Here is a 24,760-nt window from a genome sequence, read left to right on the forward strand (position 1 = left end):
AATCGTGCCAATGGTAGATTCTGTCATGCTTAGGGTTTAGAAAAATGATCAACCACATCACTCAAGGACGAGGTGTCATCATTAAAGCAGTTGTACTCTCTTTTTAAAGTTATTTTTAATCTGTTCAGTTCAATCGTGCCAATAGTAGATTCTGTCATGCTTAGGGTTTAGAAAAATGATCAACCACATCACTCATGCCAAGTAAATTGATCGTTGGCCGCCTGTTGTCCATGACTGAGTATTCGGCGCCTGTGGTCAGTCTCCTTATTGTTCAAAGATGGTTTCTCATTTTCAAGATTCAGAATGTTAAGTATAAATAACCGATATCACTGCTCAGCTCAAGCAGCTCCTGCTGAACCAACTCCTAATAGAGGAATTGGCCACCACATTAATTGTGGAGTAGGAGGTCAAGGATTCAAATCTTGTCTATCATCAATATGCCTCTATATGAGATTTGTTCTAAAAAATCCACACGAGTGCGTGGTGCATCCGTCTGGTCTGATGGTGGTTCAATCCACATCAGGTTCCCCTCGACTCAGTTGAGCCGCGTCTTTAGACTAAACTAGATGTGCTGTTGCGTAAAAAAAAAAAAAAAGCAGCTGCTGCTGGTTACAAAATTCTAATTAGCCATTTTGCTTTCTTAAAATGCTCGTCATCATCATTATCCACCATATGTATTGTACAATTAATGCCATGGCTGAAACAGGACTTGCATATATATAGAGTAAGGGTGGTAATTAAGGGTTGTACAGACATTAATTTAATAACAGCCATATCACAGTATGTCCAACAATTATTTCAAAGAATAGATTAGGTAAAAGGAAAACAGAAAAAGACGCGTAGAGTTTTCTCTGTACCAATTTTTCTCTAAAGCTTTTAGCGCCTTTGACCCGATTTTGGTAATTTCCAATTCTTCATGCTTCTCCGACTTTTGTTTTGACCTTGTTTAGTAAAGGAAATAACAGTAGTTAAGTTAGCTAGCGGAAATTGCATCAGAATTCAGAGCTACCAGAAAGTCCTTAGAGCTCATCAAAGGAGTAATTAAGAGGGGTCATTATCAGGAATTTTTCATTGCTAAATGTATTTGAATATATAAGTCAAGAAGGCCAACTCATTTGATTGTCATTTGCCCTTCATTTCAGCCGGGAAGGTCTGTTCTTCTTCTTTAATAGCAAAATGAATCTTCCTGTCATTCTGTCATTGTTGGGTATCTTTCCATTAATGGCCAAATCAGAAGTAAGTGCTCATGGGCGAAACGTGCAGTATTGCTCAATAAACCACCACCACGAAATTGGGAGCATAGGAGTGGTCGTTGATCAGAGTTCTCGTGTAGGTAAGGAGCAAAAAATAGGCGTGGAGATGGCAGTCCACGACTTCAATCGGGAGTCACATTGTTCAAAGGTGGATTTGCGTATTCAAGATTCACAAGGGAACTCAGCTCGAGCAGCTTCTGCTGGTAATATGCTTCCCCAACCAATATAGCCATGTATCAACAAAAAAAAAAAAAAAATTTCCGTCATTTCTACCTTGTGTCCCTTGCATCTTATTCCGTTCGTAGCCAAACACACTTAGTCCCGGCTGGGGCTTCGTATTTTAGTGAGTGGATCTAACCTGACTTGCATGAGTGACAAATAACACACTAATTATATATGCACTGTGTAGCTAACAATTTTGACTTGCATGAGTGACAAATAATACTAATTATGCACTGTGTTGCTAACAATTTTTCCCTCCTATTGGTCTAAAATAAAATTCATCGAATGCAAGATTATCAATTTTTGCATATTGCTCGCATCAATTGTGAAGGGGATGGGGTGCTTGGCTATGAGTACGAGAAAAAGTCTTACCTCTTGACTTAGTTTTGGGGATGGAATGCTCCAATAGCACACAACACTGGTATCAAAATCTGATTACAACAACTGATCCCAATAAAGACTTGGATAAAAGATTGATGATTTGATCCAATGTATGATCCAACGTAGACACTCATACAGGTGAAGAGTTGATGCTCTTCCAACTTAATATTTGATATGTGAGGGGGATATCACTAGTATCAAAGTCCGATTATAAAGATACGAATAAATGCCCAATGGGTGAGGAGTACTGCAACATTATTATTAGAGGCCGTTTATATCGACTTGGATGAAAGGTTGATGACCACCGATGGTGCTTGATTATAAATGTGGGGAAAAGTCTCATTTCTTGAATTAGCTTTTAAGATCAACCAAGCTTTTAAGATCAGCCAGCACCCCACGTCACATTGCATGAACCATAATTCTATGATAGATACTTCGTCAAACTGCATGCAGCACGTGTGGAGTCCACGCTACTGCGTCTTAGTACAAGAGGGTTGAATAAAGACTACCATTTTTTTTTCCTTTGGCGCAAACAACTACCATTTTGATCACTACATAGTACTATTCTTTTACAAATTGATGCTAAAGTGGGGAAAAACTGGCACATGAGTCGCCCGTTTATCAGTTTATGTGGAGCAAACTTTTGTTGGTCAAAATGTTTCGCGGTTATCGTTTATGGTCTTGAGTCTCGAGTCTTGATATGTTAGTTCTTTATTGGAGTATAATTTATACATGAATCACAAAACTTATGTACTCTTAGAGAATTTTTTTTTCCCTGAGAGGACACAGCACCCAAAAAATTGTGGGCAATTTTCCTTACACTTTTACATAAGAATTAAACTTTACAGCTAATATATACCTTAACTTCACCTTTTATCCTCTGCCTTACCTACCATATAGGGTAGAAGAACGCATTTCTTTACATGTGCGCGCGTGTGCTGGTTTTATAGTCGTTCATTTTTCCTTATTGTATCACAGTAACAGAGATTGTGAACGAGAAACAAGCGCGTGTCATTATCGGATCGCTTACGTTGCAAGAAGCCACTCTACTATGGGAACTGGACAAAGTTCCCAAACGCATCCCCATCATTTCCACGGCTCAAATGTCTACCTCTCTACCACTGTTACCGTCTGATCGATCTTTACCTTTCATCGGGATGAGCACCGACATTAATATCCAGATGCAATGCATTGCGGCTATAGTTGGCCATTTCCGGTGGAGAAAGGTGATAGCAATTTACGAGCATAGCAACAGCTTTTCTGCGGATACTGGGCTTGTCACGCACCTCTCCGACTCGCTCCGAGCCATTGAGTCTGTTGTCGAACATCACATGGCATTCCATCCGGTGGGTTCAGAGCCAAACCCTAAAGAATTCATCGAAGAACAGTTAAGGAAGCTGAAGGGCAAGAGCGTTAAAGTCTTTACAGTGCTGCAGTCCTCTTTGGAATTTGCTATGGTTCTTTTCGAGAAGGCTAAAGAATTGGGCATGCTGGACAAGGGTTATGTATGGATCGTTTCAGATGATGTTGCAAGCCTTCTTGACTCTGTTAAGTCGTCCTTTATACTCGAGTATATGCAAGGCATAATTGGATTAAAGACAACTTATTCTGAAACTAGCCATTCGTTCCAAGCATTCGAGCGACGGTTTAGAAGAAAGTATAGATCAGAATATCCTGAAGAAGAAAAATTTTCCAGTCCAAGCATATACGCTCTTCGAGCTTATGATTCAACATTGGCCGTCGCCATGGCATTACAAAATGTGAAAGGAAAGGTAAATTCCAGTGGCTTAGTGGATTCGATTTTGTCCTGTAATTTTGATGGTCTTGCTGGAAAAATAAGCTTCAAGAATGGTGCGTTATTGCAAAATCCCGTGTATCAGGTAGTAAATGTGATAGGAAAAAGCTATAGGCCAGTAGCATTATGGTCACCGGAATTTGGCTTTTCAAAGGCCCCGATTGAACACGATGGCATGGTAACGAATTCTGGCAATGGCTTACGGGAAGATTTGGGTCAAATTTACTGGCCAGGTGCTGAGCTGAAAGTCCCAAAGGGATGGACATTGGGAGAGAGTGGAAAACCCTTGAGGATAGGAGTCCCCGCCAATGGTGCTTTTCATTATTTTGTCAATGTTACTTTTGAGCAAAGCCGAAATGAAACTGCTATTACCGGGTTTTCGATCCAAGTATTTGAAGCTGCAGTCAGCCACCTACCTTACCACCTGCCCCATGTTTTAGTCCCCCATTATGGATCGTATGACCAATTGGTGTCTGAAGTTCACAACAAGGTACCATATATTCTAACATGTTTGTTCATCGTTAATTTCTGGATTAAATTTCAGGAATGTTAAAGATCAGAATTAAATATATTACTCTAGTATTCCTAAAGGGAGTAAAAATATGTTCAACTTTACTAATTATATTGGTAGATTGGAGTTTATAATGAAAATGTAGAACATAAGTAATTAGTATGCCATAATTTTGAGTATAGCTATCTCAAGAAAAAAAGTGGCATGCTCTTTTAAATGTTTGATTTACTTGTTAGTTTCTCGAGGTCCTTACCATTTGCCAATAGTTTTAAGCAGATCATTCATAAATACATCAATTATAGAAGACGAAGATAAAAGAAAAAGATCCAATCAATAACGATGTTAATTCTTGCTATTCCCAATAATCATTTTCCCTGGAAAAGTTACTAATAATGATCGATTTCAATGATAAAGAACTTAGATGCAGCGGTGGGTGATATCGGGATAGTGGTGGACCGCTACAAGATTGCCGATTTTACACAGCCCTACCTGGAAACTGGAGTTGTCATGGTAGTCACTGTAAAACCAGACGTCACAAAGACAAGGCTTATGGTTTTAAAAGCATTTGCATTGAAAATGTGGATACTCTTAGCAGCCTTGAGCGTGTTTACTGGTGCTGTCATTTGGTTAAATGAACATGCAAATAACAATCCAGAATTCAGAGGTCCATTCCCTCAAAACATCGGGGCCATGCTTTGGTTTTCTGTTACCATTCTATCATTTGCTCAGAGTAAGTTTCACTGATTACACACCAATCAAACAAGGCTTTTTAATGAAAGAGGACCTTGTAATCTAAGGATATATAGTAACAAATTTTTGACGCCAAATTATCCCTTTACAGGAGAATCTATCAGAAGCAATTTGTCACGGCTGGTGCTAGCGACATGGTTGTTTGTGACAGTAGTTGTGACGACATGTTTTACTGCAGCTGTTACTTCATGGATGACTGTTCCAAAGATTGAACCATCTATAGTGGATATCGATTATCTATTAGGGACAGATGCACCTGTTGGATGCAATAACAATTCCTACATCGGTCGTTTCTTAACAAATGTTTTGCATTTCAAGCCTGAAAACGTCAGGCGAATTGGCTCCATTAGCGATTACCCTGAAGCTTTCCAGAGGGGAACCATCAAAGCAGCTTTCTTGGCAGCCCCACATGCCAAAGTCTTCCTTGCGAAGTATTGCAAAGGCTATACCGAAGCAGGGTCCAAATTCAAACTTGGTAGCTTTGGATTTGTAAGATTAGTATTAAGATCCAGATTCCGGTCAAATTCGTTGTGTTTTAACATACTTATTCCTATATTAACTTATCTTATCTGGGCTCATAACGATAGTGGTTTTTTTTTTGTGGTCTCAGGTCTTCCAAAAGGGTTCTCCTTTGGCTGATGATATTTCGGGGGCTATTCTAAAGATAACATTGACAGGAACGATCGATCAAATGGAAAAACGCATGCTTTCATCGCTAAACTGCTCTTCATCAGCGGGGGAAGATAATCAAGGCCCTAGTAAAATAGGCACCGAACCTTTCTTTTTTCTTTTCCTAGTATCAGGCAGCCTTCTTGTGGTTGCATTTGTGAATGCAGTTGCACGTCTACTGGAAAGGCATTGCTCGATTTTTGACTGTATACAAGCATCATTGATAAACAGAAGAGCGGGTAGATGGGCATTATTGCTTCTTACTAGATGCTTCACAAAATTTGGAACAAGAAATTTAAGGGTTCCTATCATGCACAGACATTCAAGAATTTGAGACAAATCTGGAGCCTGATATTTGTCATGATCTAAAACCTTGTTATTAAAGAATATATAGGTTTTTGTACATGGTCGTCATAAATTATAAGCCAGCTTTGCTCCTGCCCGATTTCAATCATCTTCTTGTTGCATGGTGGATTAAAGAATGTCATGTTTTCAACCTAGCTAACAATGAGTTTTCCGGGGAGGATTCTATTTCACGTTAGCTGGAAATTATTGGAGACTGATCCTCTAATGTTAGTTGCAATGTCCAGTAGTCGTTTTGTGCTGTAAGGCCAGTTGTAGTCCACAATGTACCAAGACAATGAAAGCCTACGAAATCGAAAAGACAAACAGGTGGGAAGAAAAAAAAAACCAGGATCCTAATCAAGTAAATCGTGTTATAGTAGAACGTTAAACTTCATGTTGTCACAGTTTAAATTCTAAATATACGACTAAAATTTTAGAGGTAATCTGAGATATGTATTACAAAAACCTAAAAAAGGATAAATTATTTTTTATCCCCTGTAATTTGATACTTTATCATATAACCCTCTATGGTTTAAAATCTATATATAACCACTTTATGATTTGGATTAATGTGTAACTGTTAGTTTTTTCATAATTTTAATAATTAATAGTCAAAAGTCAAAATCAAACTAATAAATTGATATATTTACCCTTTTACTACTTTTTTTCCTCCAAATACAAAAAGAAGAAATTGAAATAAAAAAAAGATAAATAAGAAATGGAAAATACAATTAAAGATTTGGTTTAAAAACTTATAATTATATTTGTAGTGAATAAAGATTTGGTATTTTTGTTTCTTATTTATTTGCTTTATATTTTCCTTTCATCTTTTTTGTTTCTCATTTATTTATTTTTTATTTTCCTTCCATCTTTTTGTATTTGGAGACAATTAAGATTTTGTAGACAAAAATATAGGTTTTCAAAAAGATTTTTTCTCTTCCAAAAGAGGGGGAAGAGAGAGAGGGAAAAAAGAAAAATAAAAATAGTGAAAGGTTGAATTTGTCAATTTATTGGTTTAACTTTGACTTTTTAATATTGACTGTTAGTTTTAACTGAAATGCAAAAAACCAATGGTGACATTTTAACCCAAATTATAAGGGGTTATATATAAATTTTAAAACCATATGGAGGTCACGTGTGATAAAGCATCAAATCCAATATAAAAATTCCAAGGTTGAATAACTCTCTGTATCGCCACTGGCCATTTGGTCCAGTGATCATCACCATTAAAGGTAATGCTGGAGGTCAGGGGTTCAATCCCTGCCTCCCACAAATTTGCCACAATTTGTGGCGGTCTTAATTGACCTTCATCGATGGAGTCTGTACTCACATCGAACCCCCTCCCCTTCCCCTTAGACTAGGCTAGATTAGGTTATAGGACATCTATCGTTGCGAAAAAAAAAGCGCAACCAAAAATATATATGATATTTATGGTCATATATTTTAAATAAAATGTTTATTATTGAAGCAAACTTTAATCTTTTAAATATTTTACATAAAATAATTTTATATTGGTAGTTGTAATGTTTAGGAGTAGTTATGTTAAAAACATATATTTAAAAGTAAAAATAATCATGGATAATTATAGGTACTTAAAGTAAAAATAGTTTTTACAAGACAAAAAAGAAAGTTCATAAACTGAAGATAGATATTAATCCTAGTATTAACCCCAACCCCTTTCTCAAGCTTTATATATAGTATAGATAATCATTTGAACTCTTCTCATTTCCTATATTTCTTTCTTTTTATTTACTTAAGTGGTAACTCTTATAAAGTCGACTACAATTTAAGTAAACGGTCTGGAATGGCCTGTATGCCTAATGTATGAGAGCGGTGCTCCAGCTAATCGGCGATAAAGATGTCCACGTATAAATTGTTGATGTAGTTTTCATACAATGATTTCTTTTTTCCAAAATTAATTCATAACAATAATTATTTATGTTCGAGGCAATGTGTCATGTGATTAGACTACGAATTACAAATTACTGAAAAAGTCTTATGGCTATTTCTCAAGGCAATTCAATCATCTAGATATAATGAAAGTGAAGGACCCACAACAATTATGGAATGTCCTAAATTTTTTTTTCTTTTTCTTTTTTTCTACTCAGGGAGTATCCAGGCTTCGGATAAGTCGGACCCGACTAATCCCCCTGAGACCCGAGAGGAGACGCCCCGTACCCTCGAACCGATATAATCACTGGGACTCGATCCCTGGTGGGAGAGAATGGACAACGGGTCCTAAGAAGGCTCCCGTGACCAACCGAACTACCCAGGAGGAGCCCTAAATAATTGACCCGTTTGCCAAGTACACTTTTCCAAAATCTTTATTGATCTTTTTTTTTTTAATGAAATGTTTTAAATTCAGAACTTTCTACTTAAAATTACAACCCCTTCCACCTTATTATTCAACCCAACTCTCCCCTTGTCTATTGTTTTGATTGTAAATTTTTTTTTTTTTTGGACAAGCATGTTCAAATTATGATAAATCAAATTGGGCTAGATTACTTGCTAAGCTCAAAACTTAAAACACTAACGAAATTCCCTTTTTTTTTGGCATTCTAATGATGCTCGATTCATGTTGTTTTTTTAAATGAGTATTAATCAAACAAACTCAACTACACCTAAGATTTTAAAAGAAAAACTATTAATCAATTTTTTAGATGGGGATGTCTTGGATTAATCAACTCTAACTTTTATGTATTTAGGCAGCTGTTGTCCAATGATTTGTAACACCATTCCTTTAATACAATACAATGAACTAGAGGCTAGAGCCAAAAAAACAAAAAGGCAAACGCTTTTCTGTTACGTAAGTCCACGTTATACTCCTTGTTTGGACACATAAAAATTTTGCGATGTATAAATATCTTAAAATTGTATATAAAAAATATTTAATAAAAATAGCGTATACAAATAAAATATTTAATATATATTCAACTTTTAATGTATACAGTAATTGAATAAAATCGCACAAAATACAATTGTACTAAATTCTTGTCCGTCGGTGAAAAACCATTCAACACCCAGCAACACTCGGCTTCTCCTAGTTAGTCTTGGTCTCACCGCCAGTAGAAGTCTCCTTCCCCAATGCCCTTGTCATGGCGTTGCGACTAATATATACACACGAGCAAAGACCGCATATGAATTTTGAAGTACCACGCATAATCTTCTTTTCTTTTAATGTGTGATGTATTTTGGATCTTTTTTTTTTAAATTCAATCAAATCTTCAGACCAAATCAACTAGTAATTAATTAGGCAGGTGTTCTGACTAAACATTTTTTTGCTTAGTTAAATAGATTTTTTTTTTTAATTTAAGTCAATAATTGCACTTGGGGACATAAGTTTGTGCTTCTTTTTTTTTTTAATGAGATTCAATTTATGCAGGATTGACTAAATAGGAGTCACACAACAATTTATAGTGATTGATTACATATCACTGATTAAATTAAAATGTTTTTTCCTTAACAAAAAATGAGAATAGATAATTAAATGTAATTATTAAGTGATCAAGTTTTTGTAACTATATCGTATCATTAATAACACGAAGTTATTAATTGATTAATTATATTGTGTCATCAACAACACAAAGTTATTATTTGCTTGGCAATTATTTATGCATCACAAAGAGCTAATATATACTAAGATTGTTCAAATCATAGAGTTGTGAATTTGTATTTTAATATATTGTTTTTGTATTAATCCCACACTATGTCGATTAGTATTATAATTTTATATAGACTTTGTTATATATTTGTGTGTGTGTATCAAAGCTCAGAGTATTCATGGAATTAATTTCAGTTTTATCAAACACAGATGTGAGTAACATATTTTAAATTGATCAAGTTGTTTTATAACATACTCTAAGAAAAACATTACAACATTTGAACCCCAAGTTATCAAAATATTCGATTAGTTTATAAAAATATTATAGTAGCTCAATTTAAAGGTCTATAAAATGTGATGATCCCACTAAAATCAAGACCGACTTGCATAGTTTGAATGGTATGATCGCAAGATTATGGAGACAAGATATTTTAACTACTTTGCCTACCAATATCTAAGGCCACAATTTTTTCTATTAATCAAAATCTCACGAAGAATTTTCCTGTTTGCATCATGAATGACGACATGGCCAGCTCATTCATTTCCAGTCTTCTTGACTTCTTCTCACTACCTCTGGCTAAGTAAACGACCAAAAACATTTATCAAAAAACTAAATTTTTTTTTTTTGTAACGAATACTCATTAAATACTCGTTAACCTACCTTAATCACATTCTAATAGATTATATGAATATATGTACTAATAATGACTAAACTATCTTATATTTATACACTTTTTGCACGTAATTTTACATTTTTAAAATGTTTAACGCTCAAATAATCGATCAATAAATAAGTGTTTATTGGACAGTCGTTAAATGTATCCAAATAAATTGTACTACCCAACCCGACAATTCTATTCCTTTTGTACCAAACAAACAAGAGAGAGAGAGAGACAGAGGAAATAAGGGAAAAAAAAAAGGTGAAATAGAAAAACAGTTCTACTACAGCTTCATCTCCTCTCTTTCCTGTACACGACTACGCATAGCCCCCGCCAGCAAATCCAGAGCTGTACAAAAACCTGCGGCAGGCCCCAACAGCTCAACCTCAACTCAGCTCTCACCTGATCTCTCCTCGGGACTCTCTCTCCTTTTTCTCTCTCTCTCTTCTGTACTTTTTGAATTTCTTTTTTCTCACTTATTAAACTGTTGCCTCGAACTTCTCCCGCAACCCTCTCCTTCTCCTTCTTCTTAACTGTCAAGTTTCCATACAGTAAATTTTATTCACTTCTTCCGCTACTTGTCCAAGTCTCCCTCAACCTCATTAATGGAACCTTCCAATAATTGATTTAATTAATTACTATTTATATATATATATATACTACTATGTTTACATGAGATTTGGATCTACCGGAACTCGCTGTTTTGGTAGAATACTTTTTGCTGCGAAAACAAGAAAGAAATTTGTGAAATTAGCAGAGTAGTCTAATGGAAGGCGGTGGTGACGGAACTGTTAAACTAGGAAATCTCACCACCATGAAGCCGGCGGAGCTCGATCGAGCTTTCAACTTAGAGCCGGACGTGTTTGTTTCCTCGCCTGTCACTCGGCAGAAAGCTGCCGCCGCCAAACAATTTATCGAGAATCATTATAAAAACTATCTGCAAGGCCTCCAGGATCGCAAGGACAGGTTCGCTTATCTCTCTCTTTTCTGTAACTATAATTGTTAGTGCACTAAATACACTGGAAAAGATGTTTGAATTTAGATGCGCACATTTTTTGTGTGTGTGTGTATATATATATATTATATAATTTTGTTTTTTAAAATAAAGGAGGAGAGCGCTGCAGAGGAAGGCGGAGGAGGCTAATGTATCGAGCGAGGAGCAAGAGGAGATGCTGAGGAACTTGGAAAGGAGAGAAACGGAATATATGAGATCGCAGAGGCACAAGGTTGGGATTGATGACTTTGAGCAGTTGACTATAATCGGTAGAGGTGCTTTTGGTGAGGTAAATGTGTTAAGTACATAGAAAACAAATACACATGTGGCTCCAATTTCGCTATTTATTTTCACATTTTTTGCTGATTCTTATTTGATTTTTAGTCATTAAATGCATGCTATATTCTTTTTCTGTTTATTCCCTACTATGAATGAAGTTCCTTAAGCTTGATTCTAACGGTTTTGCTGTAGAATCAATCTCCTACGTAACTGCCTTGACATGGATTCGAAATGCTTTTTATCAAGTTTGTGAAATCAATACGAAGGATTGATGGAGAATGTAATTGTATAATTTGATAGACGAGCGAGCACAAAGTAGGATCTTTCTCCTGTGAATTTCAGCATCTATCGTATCTAATTTAACATGTTCATTTTTCAGCAATGACAGTGAAAAATACAACGCTGTCTTCTTTTCAGGTTTTATTACTTTGCTTTACATGATCATTTTTTTTCCTTTTTTTGTTTTTCACATAGGGCACGCTGAATAAAGGAAGTTGTGTTCTGATAACGAAACTAGATTGACCATGAGAAGTTACCTTTGCTGTCATTGATACATTTTGTAGAAAAATCTCAGTTCATATTGTTTTTCATTTAATGTGCAAAATCTTAGGTGCCGAAAAGGTCAAATTCAGGGCCGCCGAAAGCCAACAAGAACTCATGAATATGTGCCCAAAAGTTTAAAGTCGTATTCTAGTCATGTGTATTGATTACGTGGAACTTCCTTCATGGCTTTTTGCAAATTCGATTCAGCATTTAAGGAGTTTATTTACTGATATTATTGTTGTTTTCGTTTTGGTAAAGTTCTGCCTAGGAAAGAAAGGTTCTTTATTGCTCTTTCTGTAAGGTATCTAGGTCTTTCGAAGATAGAAGCACTTATAAGGCTACCCTTGTGTACTAGAGGGATGGAGAAGTTCATGCCACATAAGATCCTACTAAATTAGTATCGCTTCTTGCTTACCCTGCTATGATGCAAAATGTCAGAAAATTGCATTACATTGGACCACTTATCTATGCATTTCTTTGATACTAAGAGTTCAAGCATGCTTGTTGGTATGCAGGTTAGATTGTGTCGTGCTAAAAATACAGGAGAAATATATGCCATGAAGAAATTAAGGAAGTCCGATATGCTCAGTCGGGGACAGGTGAGACCTTGCTAATTGAAAACACAGTAAACATATTCGGTTGTTGTCCTTCTAGATCTTATGGTATCTACCTCATAATTGTAGTTGGTTAATATTAGGAGTTATTAAGATTTTAAGAGACACGTACGTGACTCTCAATTGAGAAAGAAAATTATCCAAACTTAAAAGCAAAAGCCAAGGTTATAAGAAGAGAATAGTAGTTACAAAATTGATATAGTAATAGGGAACAGTTTATGTATTTGATTGGCCAAATGGAAATTCTGAATGCAATAGCTATATGCATGCAGGAGGGGAAAAAGATGATTAAATTCTTGACTTTCATATTCTAAAAGGTATACCGAGTATAAGTACCTGTGTCCTTGCTAATTTTTTCACTCCATTCCAGGTTGAGCATGTTCGCTCTGAGAGGAATTTGCTTGTAGAGGTTGACAGTCGGTGCATAGTAAAACTTTTTTATTCTTTCCAAGATTCAGATTTTTTGTACCTTATCATGGAGTATTTACCTGGTGGGGACATCATGACCTTACTGATGAGAGAGGATATTCTTTCCGAAGATGTTGCCAGATTCTACATTGCTGAAAGTATTCTTGCTATACATTCAATTCATCAACACAATTATGTACATAGGTACCAATACATGTGATTGCAGTGTGCTTCTATGAATTTCATATTACCTTGTGTATTGGAGAGTGTAGCATCTCTTTTTGAATATGTGAGTACATATGACTATTCCTCAAATCAATTTTGAAACATAGACTTGGACCGTATAGGTAGTGCCAAGTCTTTCTTTCCTCAGAATTCAAGTGCCAAACTGTCCATATGCTGACCCTTTAAGGTCTGATGGCATCCAAATTAAGTGGAAATTCTTAGTTACTTGTAAGTTTTGTAGCATGACTTGATGTATCATGTCCAATAGCTTCTCCATAATTGAAGTATTTTTCCACTTTTTGCTTAATTTGGTATTACAGAGGTATTATTGATGCTGCAACGAGTTGAAAATATTTTGATGCTCAGATTTAAACTCTGGAGTTACAGATTTGTGTTGAATATCTTAACGTAGTTGAAACATGCTTGACAATGAACTTATCTTTGGTCTTATTTAGATTTCTGTGCATAATACACGTCTACGATTTGATATTTACTTGAAATACTTATTCGTTTAGGGATATAAAACCAGATAACCTAATATTGGACAAAAATGGTCATCTGAAGCTTTCCGACTTTGGCTTGTGTAAGCCCCTGCATAACAAATATTCTTCAATCCTTTTGGAAGATGAGGACTTGTCAATTCAGGAGTCTCCAAGTGAGCATGATGGCGACTCAGAAACTAGTAGACCTCCTTGGTTAATGCCAAAAGAACAGTTACAACAATGGAAGCGTAACCGCCGAGCCTTGGTATTCACTCCCAACTTTACTTTTGTCTCTTAGTTGCTTAGTTGCAATGTCTAGTTTAATGACTTAAGTTTGACCCTTGTTTTATTTATCCACCAGTCATGCATTGATCCAATTTATGCAATGGCAATGTAACATAATTTGCAGGCATATTCTACTGTTGGGACACTGGATTATATGGCACCTGAGGTTTTGTTGAAAAAAGGATATGGAGTAGAGTGCGACTGGTGGTCACTGGGGGCTATCATGTACGAGATGCTAGTGGGCTATCCTCCCTTCTGTTCCGATGATCCAAGAATTGCATGCCGTAAGGTACCCAAATGGTCATTCTGTTAATTGAGCCCTGGGAGGGGTGAGGATAATGAAAATTAAATTTATGATTCTTAGCTCAATTGACATTGACACTTAGTTTATTTGGAATTTCTGAATATTAATGTCTTGCTGGCCTTTTTGTGAAATACATAATACTTTCCTAAATTGGTCAAGATTCTTACTGTTATTTTCAATTTATGATAGGGATAAAATGAATTAAGGACGTTATGTGACCCTTGAGTTATATCTTATTTAGTGTTGCTAACTTTCGTTGAATACTTCATTTTTTTCCCCTTATCAGATAATAAATTGGAGGACTTGCTTGAAGTTCCCTGAAGAACCAAAAATATCAGATGAGGCAAAGGATCTCATCTGTCATTTATTATGCGATGTAGATACAAGGTTAGGGACCCGAGGAGTGGAAGAAATAAAGGTATATCTGCATTTATTAGCAATTCCCATACATGATCTGTGGTGGGGAGTTTATTTATCACTTTATTAAATAAGTGCCCAGTTCCAGAGTTTTAAGATGCTCATAACTATTAGGACGAGATTCCTTGTAATGACAAAGGTTTTACTCTGGATTAGCATTAATGCATTTATTATCTAAAACCTTATATATAATTACCAATATGTTTTCAGGCACATCCATGGTTTAGAGGCGTCCAATGGGACCAGCTTTATGAGATGGAAGCTGTGTACAAGCCAAGAGTAAATGGAGAATTAGACACACAGAACTTTGAGAAGTTTGCTGAAGTGAGTATTTCAGTTATTGCGTAATAGCTTTTTGGATAAAAAATTGGAGAAAGTTAATGGCGTTACTGAAGAGGTTCAGCTGAATTTTGATAACCATCTTTAACGACCCCAGGAATTGGGCAATCCCTGGACCTGTTTTTGCACCACCTCTTTGAGCCTAGAACTTATAGTATGAGATTGTAGATTGCAAACTGGACTTACTGTTCTGCTCCAGAAAAAGAAAAAAGTGAATACCATCTTGCACCTTTTTTTTACCTTTGTGCCCCCTTACCTAGCCTGCTCCTTTCTTGGTTTCTCTCTTCCACATTGGGACTTTGGTTTGAGAACATGATTATTTTTTACCAAGTTAGAAAGGCTCTTGCCATTTCCTTACATTACTCTAGTACCTCATTTCCAGATACCTGCAGAAGTTGTCAGAGTTGCTATTACCATTTGTCAGTTGATATTGACATCTGAGTCATATGAAGCGTCTGACATTGTGGCATGTTTTGTTTCTCAACAGGTGGGAGATGCACCATCAACAGGACCAATAGTAGGACCTTGGCGGAAGGTTGCTTTTCTATTTTAAGTTTTGTGGTCTGATGTTATCATGGAAAACGAAATTTTACATTGATATGTCTCGTTTCCTTAAATGAAAAGGGAATAAGGGTTCATATTTGATGCAGTTGGGATCATGAATTTGGAGCAAAATTTAAACAATTTGCAGGATAAGCATGACTGTGTTTTGATTTTGGAATGGTATCTTGTTTATTGTTGCAGATGTTGACATCAAAAGATGCCAATTTCATTGGATTTACTTTCAAGAAGTCTGACGCCCTAAAATCTCTTGGCACTTCAGGTATGCTACTTGTTGTTTGTGTGGGTGTTGTGCCATCATAAATCGGGCTTGAAGCTCTCACCTTACCAACTTGCCACAGCTGATGGCTGTTGGTCATGGCTACTACCAATTCCTGACAAAGAAATGATTGTTTCTGATTCATGGTCTTCATATCTCATTGTTCGACTGTGAAAATGTGTTTTATTATGAAATGTTGCTGTGAAAATTCGAGGAGAGCTATTAACAAGCTACTTCCTGACTGCCTGAGACATTGAAACAGAAAGAAGCTGGAAAAGTACTTGTCCTTAGTATATTAAAAAAAAAAAAAACTATTTTGGGCCCTCACTTTATCGAATGAACTCTCTCCTAAATCCCTAGCATTTTAGCTGGTGTCTTGCATGATATTTATTCTGTCATTGTCATGAAAAATGACGTGTTTTACTATCCAGTGAAGTGAATTTAAGTTAGCAACTGAACTATGACTTGCTGTTTTCATCCTAATTAAATGATCAGTTTGTGAATTTAGCCGTCATAAATGTTTACTATCATCACAAACTTGAGTTATGAATCAGTAAAGTAACATTTTCTTGTGCATTTTCTCTTACAAATTCTTGTATCCATTTATAATTTTCTCATCATGGAAAGTTCCTGTTTGTTATGTAGGTGTAGTAACAAGGTCAAGTGCATCTTCAAAGCCTCCATCCTTAGTCTCATTATTTGGTATGGTGACCTTTCTGGTTCTACATTTACATAACAAGTGCCTTTTTTCTTTGTTTATTTTTGAAATGGGATTTGGTTGATCATCAATTCTGTGCCTTCATATGGTGATGAGAGACTGATAAGAAAAAAAAAATCATCTTGGTTGCTTTTAAATGGAAACCATATGATTCCAACCTAAAATTCAATTGCAGAAGGAATGCAGTTGAATGCAAAATTGCTCCTGTGTTGATGACTAAGTTCTAGGGTGTTCTGTACTGTCTATAACACAGCATTCACACTTTTTATGGATAATTTGCATTGCTATTTCAAATAGCTTACCTGAACTCAAATTTTCATGCCCTTACCAATTTCTCTGTCTGTATGATTTTGTGTTTGTCTGTGTAGCTACTAGGTTTTCATATGTTCTGAAAGATGCTTGTCATCATGAGCGTATAAACATTCTGGGAGCGGAAAAGTTTTCCTGATATTGCCAATTTGTCTTGGTCTTCCGTAATGATTTAGATCAACTTTTCTAGTAGTGTAGGAGGAAACTGTTAAGGAAGCAATGGTTACTCATGGTAAGAGTGAGCTTAACAGAATGCTGCAAAACGGGAGTCTGATATATCTAATCATATTGGATTTTTGCCAAAAAGTTGCCCGTGATTTTTATAGCAATCATTCCTCCTACAATTCTGCTTTTAAAAAAGCGATGATTTCCTTCCATTACCTTACTCAAATTTTCTTTAAACAATTTTCTTCATGCCAGCTATCCATTTAAATGAGAATTGGACGTTTAATTCCTTGTGTTAATTGTTGTGAGAGTGCAGCATTGATCTGTCTGTGTTGTCTTACTCCATAGTTGCTTAGAAGAAGCTTCCGAGTAGCTACTGTATTAAGTCTCTAAAGGCAGGTACTTTACACGACTCATGCAGGGAAGGTAGACCTCCAAGAGACAATAGCAGAAGATGAACCAAAACAAGAATGATAAAAAGTTTTTTCTCCTTGTGCCCTCTACAAGCATCTTGTTTTAGGAGTTATTCTTGTAGCTCGACAGCTAATTGCTTTACGAAGAAGAGAATAAATACTCAGCTAAAGAGCTGATACGATTTTTAGATGTGCCTTTTTGTTCTTCCCCTCCCTGATGTGTAAATACGAATGCTAATGTACAGCCTTAAAAGTATTATATCAAGTTTAATTCCGTCAATGCTACCATGGCGAAATTTGATTTTCAAATAAATGGTTAAAAATAGAAGGCTACTTGTATGTTGGTCTTGCTCCTAAAGCTGATGTCAACAGGGATTAGTATTGCTTCATTTGCAATTTTAAAAAAAGAGATGTTTAACAAAGTTTTCTTGTAGGCACTGGTTCCATAACAAAAAAGGGGTAATGGAATCCTTTTCTGTTCATATTCTTTCTAGATTATATTGGAAGGCGGTAACAGTACCCAGAATCTGAAGCGTAACCCTGAAAATCAAGAACAGAAACGGAGAATATAAAAGCTCAGCCTGGGCTAGATTACATCTGAGATGGATTATTGTCTTTGCACCCTCGAGAAAAAGCTGAACAGGTGATGGGGAGTTATGATAATGGGATAGATATTTTAGCCGTTCATAGTCCTTCATACATCAAAGGGATGAGATACGCTCACCGATATTTATCGAGTGTGTGCTTGAAAGGTGAAAGAGGGAAGATTTTCCTTTTCTTTCTAGAGAAAACTTCACGTCATAGATAGATGATGTACACCACTAGCCGCAAAGGCAGCAAGGCAGAGTCAAGGCAGGATTATTCCATTCCATTCCAAAGGAAAAGAGGGGTTCATATTCGTAATCATGTCCTCATTTTCATGCCCCAGTCCCAACTCCCAACCCCACCAATGCGTAGACGTAATCAACTTCTTTAATAATTTCTCAACTTGGTAATAAATAAGCATTCCTCAGTAACAGTTCAAATGCGGTTGGGTGCAACTGCAGCCCTCATGGCATCAACCTAACATGATGCATGATGATGCTCACCGCTCCCATACCATGCCTGGTGGTAAGCTGGTATGGTACGTAGCACAGACTTAAAGAAAAAGACACTGCATCTGACGGTTAATCGATGAGTAGTATTTATTATTAGGGATAATATTGGAAACCTCCTCTGAGGTTTGTTTTAATATCACTTAGTACCTCTGTGATTTTAAAAATATCAATTACTTCCCTTATTGTTATTCGTATAATAAAATCATTAAAATTTCTAAACTTCCCTTTTGCTCTTTGTGCTAAACAATAATACTTTGAAACCACTTTTTTTTTTCACTCCATTAAAAACTACCACCTAAAAATAATCTTAAATACTGCTACCACGTCGCAAAGTCATAACTGCTAAAAGTATAAATTTGAAAAACAGAAAAGATACTTGTAAAAAAATACATTAGCACCGGTTCAACTTTATATGATCAAAAGTATGAACCCTATTTCTTTTAATCTCTTATCAATCCATGACCCAAGTCTTGAAGTTGTACTAAATTGCTATAAAAATCAAATCAAAATAATTAAAGAAATCGTACTTCATTTTACCACAATCACTTAAAAGAAGAAGATAAACAAAATTCAGTTTACAATAAGTTACAAAAAGAAAAAAGAAGTAGTCATTCAAACAAATGGACAAGATAGAATGTTAGAGAAAAGGGTAAGAGAAGAGAGTGACTTATATTTCTTCTTCTTTAAGTTTTTGAGCTTCATTTATTTGATATGTATGTATGAAGGCAAGGGTCTCTATAGTCATTTTGCAATTATCAGGAGGGGTAAGTGATATTTTTAAAACTTCAAGAGTGTTAAATGCTATTAGTAAAAATCACAAGAGAGGCTTCTAATATTATCACTATTTTCTCCAATCCTATAGCAAAAGAATTGATAATATCTACAATCATAACCTTTGTACAAATTTTAGGTGTGAATTGTAAAATCCATTCATAAATTTGAAGTGCATCTTTGATAAGTAAATCTCTTGTACTCCACCACTCTTTTATATTTGACTAAACTAATAAATATACTCTTGAACTATTATTAAGATTATAGCACCATCCACTCTACAATCTCTCTCTGTGCGTCTCTTTTTGTTTCTGTAACCACTAACCACTGATCACTGCTGTTAGTCATCTTTGCCAAAGCACACCGATCTTAAAACTTTGAAAATCTTGGCAATCCAAGATTCCAACCTACGGTTGCATAGTCTATTCCCCTTTCCTTGAAATAGGCAAATTAGTGAGTTTTACTGTAGTTTTGTTTTGGTATAAGGGTTGGGCTCAATGTTCTTGACAAAATTATTGGGTTAGGGATCAATTGGTCGGATCAATCAGACCGTTCTCAAAAATCCACTGACGTCAAATTGATTTCATAATTATTTTATATTTTTATAAGTTTCAAAAATATTAAAATTAAGTTCTTGGTTATATTTAACTAACCATACAAAATAGTTCAAAAATATTAGACTTGCAATCAAATATACACCCAAAAATTATGTATAAAATGTAAATTCATGACTAAAATATGTCAATTTTGCAAAACTACTTGAAAAACTAAATTAAGAAAAATTAATGCAAATTGGAATCATTGATACTAAATTGATAAAATGATAGAAATGAAAATTTATTTATTTAGATATCATTTAGAAAAACGAGTGATTTTGATATTTAAACTAAATGGGTGGCAATTTTTTATTCCTATTAATAAATGAAAATTTTACAATTTAGGTAACTCAAATTATATTTGGAGAAAATAAGAAAAAAAAGTTTGAGAAGTGGGTCAACCAGTCGAATCAGGTCATTGGTTTGGCTCGTTTGACAGTTTTGATTGGGTTTTGACCAAAACAGTTTTATGCTACAAAACCAACTCGAGAAGAAGGCTGGTTCATGATTGAATCGGCCGATCCAGCTCGAGTCTAACAACACTAGTTGGGCTAGTGCTATATATTCATGACAGAACATGTCCGTATAGATTGATCATTTTTTCACAAACAAGTTTTTTAAATGTGATACTACAATAACACACTTCGAAAAGCATTTTAAAAAACACCTAATTCATACAAATTTCAAATACAACTAACAAAATAAATAAGTAAATAAATAAAACTCTATCGCCTCTATCCTTTTTCACCCACCACCACCCCTCCCCTCCTCCATCGCCACCGCCACCGCCATCTCTCTCTTTTCCCTTTCTCTCCCTTCCCTCCCTCCCTCTTTCTCTCCATCCCTCCCCTCCTTCCTTTTCTTCTTTCTCCCCCATTTTGGTTGTGCTTAGGGTGACTAGATTTCGACGTGAACTAGAGAGAGAAAGAGGGAGGGGGTTGCGGAGGAGAGGAAAAGGAAGAGGAAGAAGGAAGGAGGGGGAACAAGAAGGAGAAGAGAGCAGAGAGAAGGGGAGGGCGGTGGTGATGGTGCTGCGGAAGAGGGAGGAGAGGAGAGGGTGATGGGTGGTGAAGTTTTTTTTAAAAAAAAAATTTTTAAAAATACCTCACTAAAATTTTAAATCTTAAAAATGCCTTAAATACATTCTCAAGAACGCCCCAAAAACATCTAACCATTTATAGTATAAGTTTTTTTCTAGACGCATTGCTACAATTAGAGTGTTTGGATACTGAACTATTTCATATAATATTTTGTATGTATTATAAACACATTTTCTAACTCACCTTTTTATATTTCTAACTACCTTTTTATCTCACATACATTTCATTACAAAAAGCGTTACAATAATTATTTTAAATAATACTCTATCCAAACACAATATTTTTGAAAATACCAAACATACCCCTAAAAATACATGACCCGGACGGAGCCAATTTGAAGAGTAGGATAAACGAAGGGTGGCTTCACAAGTGTTTCGGGCATACTAGTCAGCTTGGTTAATATACAAGCCATAGGATTTCTGAGAGTGCTAATACGATCATATTGACCCCCATTTGGCTCAAGTTATTATTAGAGCCCAAGACATCCTCGAAAACCAGACATGTTAATTGTCGAACAATTCCTTCAAGGGGAAAAAAATATTTTGTCGAACATTTAAGTTCTCGGTACAAGATTACTTGTCAAGAATTGTACGATTAGGTCGTGCTGACAAAATTAAAATTAATCCGGGACGGCGACGGTTCAAATGTTGTGCTGCTGCGCAGTCAATCCTCCTGCTGGTGACCCAAGATATTTGTGAGCTGAGAGTCTAGATATTTTTTGGGGTGGAACAGTGAATTTAGCCGTACGAGAAAGAAAAATATCTTGCATCTGACCCTTGTCCTTCCTTTTTCCAATTTTCCATCCTCCTCCCCTGCCTGGCTTCCTGGCTACTCACTCATTCCCCGAATTCGCGGCTGACGTGGACATCAACTTCGGCTGGACAAGTGTAAAAGTGCGACAACTGGGCTACTCTTTTTGGGTCCCAAATTCCTCTTTCTTTCCATCAACAAAAACCGACCCATTGGTTTGTTCATGATACCAGTGAATATATAGTAAATCGTTCCAGAAACCAACCTAATCCAGAGAACGCCTTCTTTTACATGATTTTTTTTTCCTTTTTCGTTTTCTAAGTCTGGTGCTACGAGTGAACAATTCTGGGGATTTGTCTCTTTTGTTTTCCTAATTTTGGGTGCGGATTCCAGAAAGATATCTATAGGAACATGCAAAGCTTAAATGGTTCTTCATCAAGGCCAGAAATGGACCGAACGGGGTCGCTATTGTCGGAGCTGAGCGTTGAAAAAGAAAAACATCCCTCGAATTCTGATGATACAACCGCAACTTTGCTGGTATTTACCTCTTCTTCCTTTTTTTTTTTTGTACTTGAGTTTTCAGGTATAATTTCTGGAGAAGTATGTAGCTTCCTTTCTGGTATCTTGGGCATGAGGGATAGTTGGGTCTAGTTTATTCAGCTCATTTCTTGAACAATTTTTTTTTTGGGGTGCTTTTCCATGGATTTTTACACACTTTAGCTGCTATTGCCTTTTTTCCTTAATTCCTTTGTCATCTGTAATTATTTTTCAAGATTTAGTTGTCAGTTGAAGGATTCTATCTGTTTGGTGATCCAAAATCAAGCTGGTGGTATCTAATTTGTCATACGCTCATAGGTAAAAGAATCTATTTTGGGAGGTTTCAAAAGGCGGTGGAGTTTCTCTACTTCTACCTTGTTTTTGGGGTTACTAGTCTAAGTGACTTCTTCGATCAGCAGAATAAAGATTATGAATTAAAGAGACAAGAAACAAGAAATTAATTTTTGAACGGATTGGAGCTGATGAGCCTTTAGTTTAAATTCCTATTTTGTTCTGATTCAGTTTATTGCATTCAGGAATCTCAAGAAACAGAATCAGAATCCACACAGTGGACAGACGAGAAACACAGCTCGTATCTTAATTCGATGGAGGCCTCATTTGTTAACCAGTTGTATGATTCGTTGGATACATTGGGTGGTTTCTCCCAACAAGAATCCTTGTCAGAACCTAAAAACTGGGGGCAAATGAATGATGGTGTTGCTACTCCTTCTGGCCAGGTTTGATCAAATAACTCGTTAATGATTGCTAGCTGCATTAGCAGTTCGGAATATCTACGTTATTCTTTGAAATGTGATCATTGACATTGCTTTTTTTTTTTTTTTTGGTCTTAAAAATTAGTTCAAGGTTTTCAAAGATGGCTCTTGGGCAAGAGTCAATTTCAGCAATTACAGGAGAGAAATGGCACGACCAAAGCAAGCACAGAAATCTGACCCTGTTTTGGCAAATCCCTGGATTCAACATTACAGGTCCTCGTGCAGGCACCAGACCAGAACCTTCCAAGGACAAGCTCCTGTATCTACTACTGCCAATCCAACTGCGTTTCCGTTTGGCTGCCAAGATTCTATGGGCAGCAATACAGGTATATTATCATCTTAGTTTGGTCCAGTTTACAAAAGCTCTAACTCCTTCACAGTGAGTGCTGCTACACTGCTGCTATTTTGTTTACATTGAATAGAGTTTACATCCTCTTTTGTTATTAGAGACTGATTCCATTTTGTTTGCTAACTGGCACGGTCAAGGTTAATGTGTCAAAAACAGAAGTTTAACTTCACTATATCAGAAACCATTTTTGGAGGTGGAAAGTTGAATGCCAAAATTGCTATATTTATTCAAAATTAAAAAGATATCTTGCTACTTTCAACAGGCTTCAAGAAAATATGGAAGTTGACTTCAGAAGTGTCAGACTTCTTGGAGATGTGCTCCTTGAGCTTCAAATTAGAGATATGTGGTTTAAGAATGATTATGTAATAAAAAAAAAAAAAAGAGAGAGAGATGCTATTGGTAATTTGGTATGAGATTTGTTTATCCACTTGATAACCAAAGGACGAATTGTAGTTGCTTGTTTCAACTATATCTGCCAACTTAGACAGTCTGTGATTGTGTGTTGTTTTCAGAGATGACTGATCAAAACTTTGCTGACGAGGATTCTGAAGAAGAGAAGAAAAGCAGAAAACGCCGCCAAAAATGCAGAAAAAAGTCAGCAGCCACTGCTTCATCCAATGATCAAGTACATCCCATACTAAAGTCTTGCAAGATGAAAATAAAAAATCAGATTTTCTGACAACTATAAAGGTCTATAAATTCATTGTGCAGGTCGTACCTCATGGAAAGTTATCTCTTATAGATGATCATTCCAAGGTTCATAGTTCCCAAAAAGAGTAGGGACTTGGATAGAGAACGCACAATCAACTACGAGAATTGACATTTTTGTGATTGTAATTTACAACTCGTATTTTTCAGTTGATTCTAATTAGTAGTTTGACTACAGATGTAAACCTCCTCAAACCCAGTGCTGAGGAGAGAAGGAAGATTGTCAAACCAGAATGGCATGAGGCTTAGCCTGAGTTCTACATAAAGGACTAGAGTAGAGGGACGTTAAGGAGATGCAAGGGCCATGGATCATTCTGACACTGCCACAAATCAAAACAAGCCCCTGAAGACTCTCCATAAGATTTAAGCCCGTCTTTGCATAGAATCATGAACTACAATTTTATGGTGCTATGATGTCTGACATAACTTCATTTATTTATTGTTTGATTAATTTCATTCAGCTGCTTTGACGTTTTAGTGTATTATGCTTGCCTTTTGTCTTTGTAAAATCAGAAGAAGAAATATTGTACAGATTTTTGTCAAATATCTCTTCAGGCTTTGTGATGTTCTCTGTTTTA

The 24,760-nt window shown here is 36.0% G+C and overlaps 3 protein-coding genes across 5 annotated transcripts; all 3 read left to right on the top strand.

The window, feature by feature from the left end:
• Window positions 1-1,176: 1,176 nt before the first annotated feature.
• On the top strand, window positions 1,177-6,077 carry LOC113749257 (glutamate receptor 2.7-like). Its single transcript, XM_027292945.1, has 5 exons — window positions 1,177-1,456; window positions 2,835-4,141; window positions 4,577-4,892; window positions 5,004-5,401; window positions 5,523-6,077. Exons 1-5 carry the CDS (start codon window positions 1,177-1,179, stop codon window positions 5,913-5,915), a joined length of 2,694 nt encoding a protein of 897 aa, XP_027148746.1. The 3' UTR covers window positions 5,916-6,077.
• Window positions 6,078-10,437: 4,360 nt separating this feature from the next.
• LOC113748992 (serine/threonine-protein kinase tricorner) lies at window positions 10,438-17,781 on the top strand. 2 transcript variants are annotated; one of them, XM_027292609.1, is made up of 12 exons: window positions 10,438-11,152; window positions 11,295-11,469; window positions 12,518-12,601; window positions 12,987-13,228; window positions 13,765-13,996; window positions 14,141-14,305; window positions 14,607-14,738; window positions 14,948-15,061; window positions 15,564-15,611; window positions 15,821-15,899; window positions 16,542-16,598; window positions 17,488-17,781. In XM_027292609.1, exons 1-12 carry the CDS (start codon window positions 10,953-10,955, stop codon window positions 17,544-17,546), a joined length of 1,587 nt encoding a protein of 528 aa, XP_027148410.1. In that variant the 5' UTR covers window positions 10,438-10,952; the 3' UTR covers window positions 17,547-17,781. The 2 variants fall into 2 exon arrangements, with proteins under 2 accessions (XP_027148410.1, XP_027148411.1); XM_027292610.1 differs by having other exon boundaries at window positions 10,439-11,152; window positions 17,510-17,781.
• Window positions 17,782-21,901: 4,120 nt separating this feature from the next.
• Window positions 21,902-24,760, top strand: LOC113748994. Of its 2 annotated transcripts, XM_027292611.1 has the most exons (6): window positions 21,902-22,352; window positions 22,889-23,089; window positions 23,211-23,451; window positions 23,987-24,099; window positions 24,186-24,250; window positions 24,361-24,760. In XM_027292611.1, exons 1-6 carry the CDS (start codon window positions 22,227-22,229, stop codon window positions 24,386-24,388), a joined length of 774 nt encoding a protein of 257 aa, XP_027148412.1. In that variant the 5' UTR covers window positions 21,902-22,226; the 3' UTR covers window positions 24,389-24,760. The 2 variants fall into 2 exon arrangements, with proteins under 2 accessions (XP_027148412.1, XP_027148413.1); XM_027292612.1 differs by lacking the exon at window positions 24,186-24,250 and having other exon boundaries at window positions 21,903-22,352.

Source organism: Coffea eugenioides, chromosome 10 (assembly GCF_003713205.1).
Source record: "Coffea eugenioides isolate CCC68of chromosome 10, Ceug_1.0, whole genome shotgun sequence".
In the NCBI taxonomy this organism is placed as follows: Eukaryota; Viridiplantae; Streptophyta; class Magnoliopsida; order Gentianales; family Rubiaceae; genus Coffea; species Coffea eugenioides.